General features: G+C 40.8%; 1 protein-coding gene across 1 annotated transcript in view; it reads right to left on the bottom strand.

Annotated features, from left to right (window-relative positions):
* pde4a (phosphodiesterase 4A, cAMP-specific) overlaps positions 1–11,663 on the bottom strand; it is a 53,069-nt gene extending 41,406 nt beyond the window's left edge. Inside the window, exon 1 of the mRNA XM_084113724.1 lies at positions 10,442–11,663. Coding sequence (XP_083969850.1) covers positions 10,442–10,737 — 296 coding nt within the window. The 5' untranslated portion in view covers positions 10,738–11,663. The remainder of the gene's footprint in view (positions 1–10,441) is intronic.
* Positions 11,664–12,898: the final 1,235 nt, after the last annotated feature.

The following is a 12,898-nucleotide window of genomic DNA, read 5'->3' as shown; positions in this document are numbered from 1 at the left end:
TCATCCGCTCAAACAACTCGATGGAAATGGACTTAATTCGCAGTTGTTTGTTTTTTTGTGAACTTAGAAAATATTCGCTTCATGTTTAGATGAAAACCCAGCTATTGTGTAGTTTGTCTACAGATTTAATGCTAGGTGCAACAGTGCAGACTAGAGGCAACGGCAGATAAGAGGGAATAATCAAAAACCAGTGACTAAAAATAATAAACAACAACTAGGAACAATGTGACTTACGGGAAATCTGTGACATATCACCGGTGGGTTCTGAGAGATAGCAGCTTACTGAAAGTATATAGTATATAGTATCCACTACACATTTAGCAGGTGATGAAGATCAACACAGTAAACAACAGTCATGTCATGCTAGATGGACAGCCTCTTGAGTAAGTGGACTCCTTTGTCTACCTTGGGAGTGTAGTGGACAAACAGGGTGGCAAAGAGAGTGATGTGGTCGCCAGGGTTGGCAAAGCAACTTAAAAACATTCATCATGCTTAAAAACATCTGGGCCTCCAAAGAGATATAGGAGAAGCAACCAAAATGAGGATTTTCAACTCCAACGTGAAGTCTGTTCTCCTATATGGGTCGGAGACATGGAGAATGACCAAGCGCACACTGCAGAAGATCCAGACTTTGACCAATGCATGCCTAAGGTGCATATTCAAGATCTGGTGGCCTGACCGTACCAACAATGAGGAGCTCTGGCAAAGAGCCAATCAAGAAGCCATCACCCAGCAGACAGGGAGGAGAAAGTGGGGCTGGATTGGACACACATTACGTAAACCAACGAGTAATGTGACGCCAGTCCCTCACTTGAAACCCTCAAGGAAGACGGAAGAGGGGATGGCCCAAGAACAGCTGGAGGCAAGACACTAGCCGCGTTTCCATTACCCTTCAAATTGCGCAAATTGAAATTGCGAATTGAAAATACGCTTAATGGAAACACGTCAATTTCGCAAAAACTCCCATTTATCGCAAAACAGCAATGGAAACAGTTTTTGCGCATTTACAGTCACCTGACTTGGTGTGTTTGAGGTCCATGTATAGCTACACAAATAATAATAATTTTATATTATTTTATTATAACATTTAATAGGCTATATTTAGAAGACGCTTTTATGCAAAAAAGGAACAAAGCTGAGTGTGGAGCGCGCACTGCATGGCACGGAGGCGCGGGCGCGAACACTTGCATTTTCCTATCAACAGTGGAAACAACTTAAAATACTCTATCATTTCTGGTCATACAGAAAATAATAATGCATTATTCTCAACTACTTTTATTTGAGTAAACTCACAATAACAAGAAAACGTTGTGCTTTTGTAAAATAAAAGAAACAATCAGACGCACTTGATCTCCGTAAACTGGAGCGCGAGAACTGAAACAAAATATAGCCTATGTTGGCTAAAGCTTGAAATGTCTACTTTAAAACGAACAAATTCGAATCGAAAGATAATATCTTCTGATTATGTAATCCGTATGAAAGGTGCATTTCTCTCTAAAAGTGCATCTGCTTAACAGCGGAGATGGAGATGTGATTTTAGCCGACACTTAGAAAACAATATATTCATTTATTAATAATATTAATGGCTCTTCTCATTCAGCACTGTGGGAAAGACATCAATTCCAGTTTCTAATATGGCCTTAGAAAACCAGTCAAAACGACATGTTTTCCATATTAATTTGTGAATATTTTAAATGTTTAATAAAGGGGCAAAAAGTCATAAAATTCGACAAAAATCTGAAAATTCGTCGATATTTACTTTTTAGCGCAGCAGTTGGTGTAGCCAGTTCAAATTAAAATTTTGGTGTTCAACTTTGCGTTTTAAAAAGACAACAACCGTTCATTTTTCGTTTTTCAATTAGGGGTTAAAAAAGGAAAAACAAATGGACACAAAAGTAGCCTACATGGATCGTTTGGACAGAATACGAGACAGAGTTCTTTATTAAATTCATAAAAGAAACAATAATTAGCCTATAGGAATACTGGATTCTAAATCTCAAAGAAATGCCACAATCAAATCCTCGGAGCAGAAATGAGGGCGAAACACCCAGAAACTCCTTATATGTGTCGTTCGGGGGTCTTTCCCTGCCATTAATGCTTGGATAACATGCCACGTCTCCTTCCATTAATAATAATAATGTCTAATGCGGTGGCTGTGATATTATATAAATCAACGTCCGTTGCCGTGATTTTTGGAATGACTTATCGCGAGAGAAAAAAGGACGTTTTAGTCGCATAACATCGGTTAATGGAAACGCCGTCATTTCGCAAAAGTGTTATCGGAAACGCGGCTATTGAGACAGAACTGAAGAAGAGTGGTATCACCTGGACTCAAATAGAAAAGACAGCCCAAGACCATGCCCGCTGGAGAACTGTTGTCGATGGCCTATGCTCCAGGAGGAGCGATGGGCCTCTGTAAGTAAGTACACATTTAGCAGCATATTTGCCTTAGAATATTAAAATGACATACTGTGCATCTGGGAATGAAACTTTCTTTTGCCTTTTTGGGCAAAATGTATCTATTTTACACAAGCACAAAACGTAACCATGGCAACAGAACTGCAGGATAAGCTGTTATTCTGTTCAGTGTCGGTCATTCTTTCCTCAGTGGTAACTTCCCAGAGTGCACTGGGGTAGGGGGCACGTTCAATAATGCCACTTTCCTCCCAAAGTAAGGCTGCAGTAAGTTTCACAAATTCATTTTATGTGAAAGAAATAAAAGCTACTAGTCATCTGAGAAACGGTACTCCACGGCGTCCTATCAAGTTTTAATGACTGAAAGCAGGGGTGGTGAATTTGGGAATACGAGTGACAGTTGAATATTTCAGTGGGAGTTATGGTTAAAAGGCTAAAAAAATAAAAAAAAAAGTAAAAAAAAGTACAACAAGCTACGGTTTGGAGGGAGTAAATTGAAGGATGTGATTACACTGGATAGTAAATCAAAAATACTGCCACCGACAAAAAAGGAAACGTGAGTAAAGCTGAATGATCAATCATCAACACCAAAGAGTGTGTTTGAAACTCTATTTGTAGTTATGGAGTTTCTAATAAATCACCCACCATGCTTCCTCTAAAAACTGGTGTATAAAAAAAGTGTATATAGGTCTAAAAAATACCAGCACCAGAGAACAATTGGCTTCTTTTGGCCCAAAGGGTCTGAGAGCTTGAAGATCCTGCTTACTTCTCTAGTTGGTGTGCTCAGTCACATCGCCTCTGATGATTGAACGGAGAGCAGATATGCCCCTATGGGGCTACTTTCCATTTTACTTAATGTCTCCTGGAAACTCATTTAAGATAAAACTGTTCCTACAAACATCTACCAGGAAATGGTTTGGACCATATGCTCCAACAGTGTTTATTTACAGGAAAATTCAAGGTTTAATATAATTTGAGCTCAGTTGACAGCACTTGTGGCATAATTAGAGTCCTCTGAAATACACTTTTTAGCCCTCTGATTTGAATGCTCTGTTTTAAGGGGTGTGTCTGCTGTGAGATTTCAGTGTAAACGCCCACTGCTGTGATTGGCTGACAGCTTTGCATATGAAATAGATAAGTATTACATTGTGTGGAATTCTCTCGAAAACTTTTAACATGTTTTTACTATTACAGCTCTCAAGGTTTACTAATCGTGAAAAGTGTTGATTATAGGATTATATTTAAATCTATAGCATTATATTTAGATGGTGGCATGAAAGGTTGCAGTGATGCACATGTAGCCGATCACAGACATGTTGAGCTCATGAATGCAGCGATCACGTCATTGTAATTTGATTTCTGCACAATAAAGAATGCTTTCATCATAACTAACAGTGCAAACATGATGTAAATAAGGGATTTGTTGATTATTACGGGAGTTTTGGCGAGAGTCCAGAACACTCTGCGCTGTTTGATTGACAGTTCCAGCAATTGTAAAGGGAGCGTTCTTTGATCGCTTTCTATATAATTTAATCACAGTTTAAACAACAGATTATTTTCATCCTACTAAGAGAAGCAATGTGAAGTTGACCGCTTAGTCACAGGTTTGATTTACTGACAATAAAAGATTTTGAGACAAAAACATCTGACTTTAGGCCTACATGAATCCTAGAAATCACTGGTCACGTTATTTTGGTTAGACAAATGTACACATAATCCATACATATCAAACGATCTGTAACAAAGCAATAGTGACACAGTAAAAACTTTTTTACTCACGTAAGTGTGTTGCGCCGTTCCTGTCGGATCCAATACAGAAGGCACAGCACAGCATAGTTTTTTTAATTAGTCTCTTCTTAACATAGTCTCTGCAAATTCAATGCATCTACTGTGTTTTTCCAAAACCTGGCACTGCACAACATTTTGCACTCTTCAAAGGCATGTTTATCGATTAGTCGCTCGATCCACACTGTTAGCGTCACGTCTGTTATTTACCTACTACTACTTGTCGTGCTCGAGTCAGTGGGCGGGGCTACTGAACTTTAGGGTTCATGATGTCACCAACCCAGGAAGAAGCTTGTTGTAGTCCCTACCAGCCGTTTGTTGTAGTCCTTAAAAATCGATTTCTGTAAAAGAAAATATCTCCCTTTGCATTGAACTTTGAGCGTCGTAACTTTGCAGATGTTGTTTATGCTCAAACAGCAACATTACACTAGCCTGACGTCGTCATACTCAGATTCTAGTCAGAATGTGAGTCTGATACTGCTCCATTGGGCTGTGATTATGGGGCGTGTTTCAACCGAACCAGAAAGGAAAAGGCCTCTGCACTCAATTGGATAGACCTACAACCAGAGCAACGGAGTAAGTGACGTATGTTCTTCATTCATGTTTCTGATTGACAAATGCCTTGATCGCGGTTCTCTGTGCCTCTGTTCCTCTTTTAAAATTAATGTTCTGTCGATATCTTCTATAACATTCTATTTGATGGCGGAATCTACACATGATTTTCATAAACAAAGTTCAGGAGGAGCACGTTCAAATAATCAATCCAATCAACTTGTCATCAGACAATTACCATGTCTACCCTATCAGCATGAGAGGAAGCATATATTTATTCACTCCGTCAACTCACCTACATTCCTTGACAGTTTTCAGCATCCCTCCACTCACTCTCGGCTTGTCCTTCCACAGCCTGGAATACGGGGGAGTACTTTGGGTTCGGGCCGAATACTAAGCCCGGAGCCTCTCCTCGGACAGCACGCCAAATATGCATTTATTCTATCTGACTTATTTGTAAGTGTGAACTTGTGAAATCTCAATTCTCCAGCGGCAGTCATCTTTGTTGTAAACGAATTCAACCCAAGCGCTCGTTGGTGACGTGGATGATTACGTTACCGTTGCTCATCTGTCCATCATCGTATAAAGCCCGCCCTGACAATTTGATTTGTCCGAACAATTTTTGTTCGGGCATAATAGCTCCTCAACGGATCGAGTCCAGACCGAACTTCCCGACCTACAAATTTTGTGGGCGGGGCTAAGTCCGGCTGGCATCCAGGCTAACATTACACACTAACTAAAGTTAAAAAAGTGAAATCATAATCAAGGACCCCTTTAATAAAAGTACTGCTTGCAATTAGTTCCTCCACTCTCCCTGTGTGAGCTAAGCCGTGACAACTGTACAATAGTAATATATTTCTGTCACAAATTCTTCAAGTTAAACCAAACTTTTATTTTGACTTCACAAGTTCAAATAATCAGATTTTGGCATATTTGGTGTGCTGTCCAACAGATTTAAGATTGTAAAAATGTGTACCTTGAAATGTAAGTCGCTTTGGATAAAAGCGTCTGCCAAATGCATACAAAATTAAATGTCCAAAGGCTCCGGGCTCGGAATTTGGCCTGAACCCAGAGTACTCCCCCCTTATCTCTGGTTAGGATAGTAACCAGTCGAGTGTGAGTAGACGGGGTGGTGGAGGGATGCAGAAAACTGTTGAGGAACATAGGTGAGTCAGCTGTGTATATATATATAGGCCTCCTCTTGTACTGATTGGATAAGTAAATTTGTTCCAATTGTGTTCCTCCCAAACATTGTTAACAAAACATCATATGTTGTCATGAAGACCTTTGAGTTTCTATGTGTATATGCAGGGCTTGACATTAACTTTTTTGCTCAACAGCCACTGTGGCTAGTGGTTTTCCAAAGAAACTAGCCACTCAGCATTTTCCCTGGCCACAATTTTGACATTGATACCATGGGGAAAATTTGCCATATACTGTAGATATTTTTAATATCTCATAATTTGGCAGCCGGTATATTAGGCTGCTGTCACTTTAAGACCTGACACACGGACCCATTATACTGTTTTATATAGCCAATATATTTGTCTTTATGTGCATGCATTTTGGGTGTGAGCACAAAATATGCGGGAATGAGTAAAATTTTGCTGAATACGCGCAATCCCTAGCCAAAATTCAAACCCTGTAACACCAACAATATTCATCCAGAGCAAATGAAACAGGTGAGTAAAAGGGATGCGGGTTTGTGTGTCAACTCGCTGTCGGAGAGATTAGAGAGTGAGAATGCACAGCTGGTATTGTGTATCCAGTGGAAGAGTTTCAGATATTTCAGAATCGATATGTATTGAAAAATCTATATTTTTGACAACACTAAATTGCACTTAGTTTATTATTTCAGATGCCTTTTTAAAAGACTACAATTGAAAAATTTATATTATATGTGCTACACGCCACCGCTGAAATCCACCCCGCCCAATGGGCGGGTTGATCGGTTGGCGGGTGTTAATGTCCAGCCCTGTGAATATGATATGACAATAGTTTTTTTTTTTTTTTTATGAAATAGTGAAATGCTGGTGAAGTGACTCTCAGAGCAGCTCTGGAGGTGAAGTGCATGTGTTCAGATGGCAGATGCTAAAAACATCATGCGTTCTTGTCTTTGCGTAGCAGACGGAACTGCACCGCTCATTCACACAGAGACACGCAGACATCACATTTAAATAGCAGTCTTTTGCAGCCAATCTGTAAGTGAACTTCATCTTTCTCAAGAGCATCACACGGCAAAACATGAGGCATCAGTGTATCATTGGGCATGCAGCTGTGTATGAGGTTGATCTGAGTTTAGCCGCAGGCTCAGAGGAACAGATGACATGGAGGGGGTCCTCTGGGCAGTATATTACTTAAGCTCAATAAATGTGCTTTGGAGGCAAGACACCATACTTAGAGCTCCCATTAAAGGACTGCCAGAGACATCTCAATAAAAAGAATGAAAATAAAAATGTGTCCATGTGATGACTCCCACCACCACCACCTCTGTGATGTGACCATACATGCAAATTGCTAATTATCATCCATGTTTTTCTCTAAAGCCTGCAGCAACACATGCCCCAACACACCCGCGCACAAGCACATATACATTATCGTATCCATCCAAGTGAAAAGGTAAAATGGACTTATTATAAAAACCATACAACATAAGAAAACACGTTTACGTGACATTTTGGAAACCACAGGTTTTTCATTGGTTTTGACATCAATACATAAACAGAAACGCGGGCAAGAATAAGCCAACTAAATGTCAGTAAATGTATTTACATACAAATAAAATTGCTGTTTTGTTTACACTGACTATGACCTTTACGCAATAAAATAACACTGTTCTTTGTCAAATTATTAAAGTTTGGAGTAAAAAATTACTCCAAATTTTTAAGGTTCGGAGTAAAATCAACCTAGGGTCCTTTGCACCATGACCTCGAGCCAAACACCCTCCCAGAAGATTTTTTTTCCCTTGGTCGAACATTATAAGTTAGATCTTATTTAGAGATATCAGCCGAATGGCTTAGTGCAGGCGCTAATGGATCCAAGGTTTTATCTCGTAAATTACCCCACTAATAATGCCCAGAATGGTACCAAACTTCTACAGTAGTACAAATAGGTTCTGTACTCATAAAACGAGGCATTGGAAAATGTGTAAGTACATCAGGAGTTTATTTAAATAACACTTGCCTGATGGCTTATGCTACCGCTAACCCGGACTTCAAGGTCACTTCCGTTATTTGGGAAAAGCACGTAAAAGTCCTGGCAGAAAGCGATGCATAAGGATGTAGTGTAATGATGCCCAGTTTCAGGAATGCACTAATATGTTTGGCTCGAGGTCATGGTGCAAAGGACCCTAGGTTGAAATTACTCCGAACCATCCCTTTAAGCATAATCCATTTAAACACTCATTTCCACAACACATACTGGAAGACCTATTAAGACTTATGCCTTTGCATAGCAGATCATGTTACAAACTGTGATGAGTAGGAGGAGAAAGTGACCAGATAGGCATGGACATCTCACTCTGCATCTTGTGACATCACCAGAGCCACACGTACACACAGGCAGCTTTCTCTGTCTCTCGCTCTCTATTTCTTGCACTGTACCGCCCGCCCACAGTAGAAACAGGACAGTCCGAGCCAGTGCTGCTGCACTAATTCATGGACTGGCTGTGAGCGTGTCCTGGGGAAGGGAATACAAATCAGGCTTTACTATACAGTCAGGCCGAGCTGGCCTGTCTCCCAGGAGCCTACCGTGCAGACCGTCTGTGGCCTAGGCAAAAACGTTGACAGGAAGGAAACCAGGCCTTCGGTTCTCGGCCTCCCCTGGGGCTCACAGCCCTCAAAGAAGCAGATTATTACTGTAATAATCACCCAATTTGGTAAGGCACCACTCAAAGGGACACCACATTTCACCTCTTCCAGCACTAACATCAGTCTGTATGTGCATCCACGTACAAGCACAGCAAGCAACACCCACACTCATCCTTGAGGGTAAAAGCAGTGTATTGTATGCTACACCGAATCATGCAAACCCACAAAATCGACATGAATTTCAGGCTGACAAATGTGTTTCTCTGTATAAAACTGATTCAAGTTGATTATTTACAACAGCGCTACACAGTCAGTGCTGTGGCAGTGCAAGTCAAAATTCTACAGTGCTTCTGTGTGCATGCGTTGGCATTTTGGCAAACACTATATTCAACTCTGAGATCTAGACTTAAGACTAAGGGTGACCATGCTTTTTCTATTGTTGGTCCAAAATTGTGGAATAGTCTTCCTCTATCCCTAAAACTAGCATCCACAGATTCTGTTTTTAAATCTAAGTTAAAAAAACCTACCTCTTTTCACAGGTTTTACAACTGTCCTTGATTTTTAATGTTGGATTTTTCTGATTGGTGTTTTTGATGTAAACTCCCTTTATTGTATGTTTTGCGGTCTTTCTTGTTGTTGTTGTTGTTGTTGTTGTTGTTTTTTTTTGGGGGGGGGGGGGGGGGGTATTTATCCTGTTGTATAGCACAATGGCCAACTACTGTTGCTTTTATTGTGCTATATAAATAAAAGTTGAACTCTATTTACTCTTAAAAATAAAGGCTCCAAAAGGGGGGTTTCGCAGGGATTCAGTTAACAGTTCTGAAAAGAACCATTTTTTTTTCTTAGTGTGAAGAACATTGTAATAATCTCCGAGCAAACATTGGTCCGACTGCAGTAACGGCAAAAATAGTCACGTAGGACGGCATAAATCGAATAACGACAAATAGATGGCCAGTTCAAATTTCATTTTGGAACTGTTTTTCAACCATCACGGGATGTGTCGGAGGGACGTCTTTTCAATGGTCATTAAACGTCCAAATGTTTGCTGGGCTAAAGCACCTTTTTCCACTATAACCGTTTCCATTTCTATGATGACATAGAAGAACCACTTTTGTTTCCTCATAGAACCTTGAACAGTTCTTAAAATAACTATTTTTTCCTTGATGTGGCGAACATTTTAATCCTTTATCCTCTATAAAGAACCTTGGAAAGGAAACGGTCTGATAGATGTTAAAGTTTCTTCATAGAAACAGTGGATGCCAATAATAATTTTAATTGTATTGTATTATGTAATAAAAATCTATTATCATAAAAGCCAGAAGAGACTGTATCACAAACCTGTACACAAATGAACATGTTATGCGTCTTAAAACCCAATTATGTCACTAACATGATACTGAGAGCTTGATAAGATCATGCTAATTGTTTTTGGCGTGTGCATATGGTGTCTGCATGTGCCAAGAGTGAAAGAGCATATGCCATGATCCTAAATGATTGTAATACTTTAAGATCAGTCCCTCTAGACTTGTGGCATCCACATCATGGGGGGCTAGGGCTCTCCAAAACCCCATTATATGCTCGTCTTCCACAGTTTTTTATCCAGCTCATTAGCATTATTAGTAAGTATGCCATCAGCTGCTCATAACTGGTTTGAGGTTACTTCTGGGGGTCACGTTCGAGGCATTTCAAACTCACGCTCTCTGAGAGCTGCTGGAGCCGTTACGCACAACGCATCATCAAGGATGCCCACGCGTCCCGCCTCTCCAGTCTCCACACAAAGCACTATTAACCCTTCCAGCATCATTATTATCAGTTTTGGGCGTCCATCACACAGAAATAGCTCGTTTGTTCACACGTAATTAGTCACTCGGCTTTCTTACCGCTTACTCCCAGCGCAGTTGCTTATGGACGCGCTGGTGGTTCCGTGGAACGACGATGGCCAGGACATGCGGGACTTCTTGAGCCCCGGCCGGTCACTCGTGTCCATGGCATTCGAGCGCTCTATCTGTCGGTGGTGATGTCGGTCGGTGTCAGAGTAACCGCGATGTTTGATTTTGATGGGGGTCCGTGGCTGTCTCCACAGATGCTGGGGAGGCTTGAGGGTCGCCTGTCCCTCCCGGGGAACCGGCAGCGAAAGAGACAGGCTCTTTTTAGAGCACGGTGGCGGTTCCATCATAGTGCAAAATTAATAGATGTACCGAACGCAATGTGTTAAGAGGAATAAAAACGATATGGCTATGTATTCTTGCACATTAAGAAATCAACCCCTCTACTGTCCGTAACTGACTAGTCTCCATGTCCAACGCCGGAATGTATTGAAAGCAGGTCCAAAGGCAATAAAGATTCAGTGCTTTTGTGAGAACTAATCACAGTGTTCAGATAACAGGTGATGGCGCAGTGTCGTCCTGTTTTCTTGTCATCTCCGCGACTGTGTCGATGTTAAATCCCAAAAAAGTTCCTGTTTATCAGAAAGGCTCCACTTTAAAACATTACGAGACGTCGTATTATCCGCGCGGTCGCCGGTGAAGCGCTTTCCCTGAAGTTTCTCATAGCGCGACGGGTCACTTATGTTCAGTGTGGATTTATTGCTTTTATCAGCCCTCCAGACTGGTTTCCTGCCCGCGATTATTGCTGCTAAAGACCGCACATGTCTCTCCAAGCTCTGGTGTCTCCAACTGGAGCCATGCGAACTCTGCGATGAGGAGCAATGTTGTACATCTGTAACTAACGGCGACTAAAACTCAAGCTCGCTGTCAGGAGATTCACCTTCCACCTCCATTAAAACCTCGCCGCGAACAGTTTCATTACGCGAATCATGTTGGATTTTGCCTGGAGAACAGCGCGCGTGGGATGATGGATGTAGCCTATGTGAGATCCATGCACGCGGCTTTTTCTCGTCCCCGCTTTTTTCTTTCTTGAAGCATTCGTTCAATTCTGCGAAATCATGATTGTAAATCAAAGTTCACCGATATTCGTGCTGTACTTTAGTTAGTTTTGCCGTCTTATCTCGCTCGTGTCATTCAGTTGTCGACAGATGTTAAATGGCATTTGAGGAACACTACCGCTATACTCTCTCTCTCTCTCTCTCTCTCTCTCTCTCTCTCTCTCTCTCCATTTAAGAGCCCGCGCCTCGATGCAGTTTTCTCGTTCAATTAGGCGAGATGGACCCAAACCGCTCCAGTCGTCACTAGTTTTCCCCTATGAATTGATTTTGCGTGTAATTCCATTAAGTAAACATATCGATTTACCAGCAATGTGCACTGCATTTGGAAAGGACAAATCACCATAATTATGCTCATCCATTTTACATGAAATAAATGTATAATGCTGTGGTTGGCTAATGATTAGAACAGCATTGAACAGAGTAGGATTGGTATAATAGGACTGAAGTCTTATGCAAAGTGACAACCATTTATATGAGCATTTTTGTATCAGTTACTTGTGGCAATATTTCTTTTGATGTTTTCATCAACATTGGTCAAATCCTGCAGAGCACATTGTTCTCAAAGGATGTCTGCTAAAACCCCTAAGAGGACTACATACCTGTAGAAATCTATCTATCAGCATTCACATTCTCATGAAACCACAAATGCTCAGCTTCCTCATTAGCGCAATTAAATGACTGAATTCATATTTTCAGTTTGTTAAAACATCAGGCTAATGGCATAGCAATATTTAGGAGGAAGGAGTTGTTGTTTTTTAAAATTGCAAATTATAATACCAGGATTGTTGCAACATGTTGCATCCTCTTTAATCCTCTTGTTGCAGGGCAATTTTTCGTGATTATATATTTAACCTTCGCTTTCATGCCCACCCTTTGGGTTTCAAATCAAAGTCACATTTTCTGGCCTAAAGACAGAATCTCTAGTTAATATTTAGTTAATCCAGTGATTCCTATCCCGAGTCCTGGAGGCCACCCTACAAAACACATTCAGATGAGTCAGAAGTGAGTATAAATGAATTAGTTGAATCAGGTTTAGGGAAACATCTAATGCCTGGTACACTTTGTATGATTTTGGGCTGTCCCACACAAAAAACAAAAAGACTATTGTGGCTCCTAAACGGTGGTCATACATTGTACAGTGAGAGAGGTTCAAAGACGGCCATTGTTGCGGTCTTGCGACCAAAGATAGCAGTGATCATTTTCTGACAGTGTCAGAAATTTAGCATGATCATCTCACTGTGTTTTTGCTGCTACGACCTACGTCTGACTAGCCAATAAAAATGCAGCATGAAATGGCGTGTTGATCAACGCGACAATACGCTAAAACTTAAAACTACTTATCTCAAGCTCCATTTGTAAAATTGGCATGCCAATTTGGCCTCTTTTCCCTAGC

Source organism: Abramis brama (assembly GCF_963993115.1).
Source record: "Abramis brama genome assembly, chromosome: 1".
Lineage (NCBI taxonomy): Eukaryota > Metazoa > Chordata > Actinopteri > Cypriniformes > Leuciscidae > Abramis > Abramis brama.
This window is presented reverse-complemented; position numbering and strand designations above follow the sequence as displayed.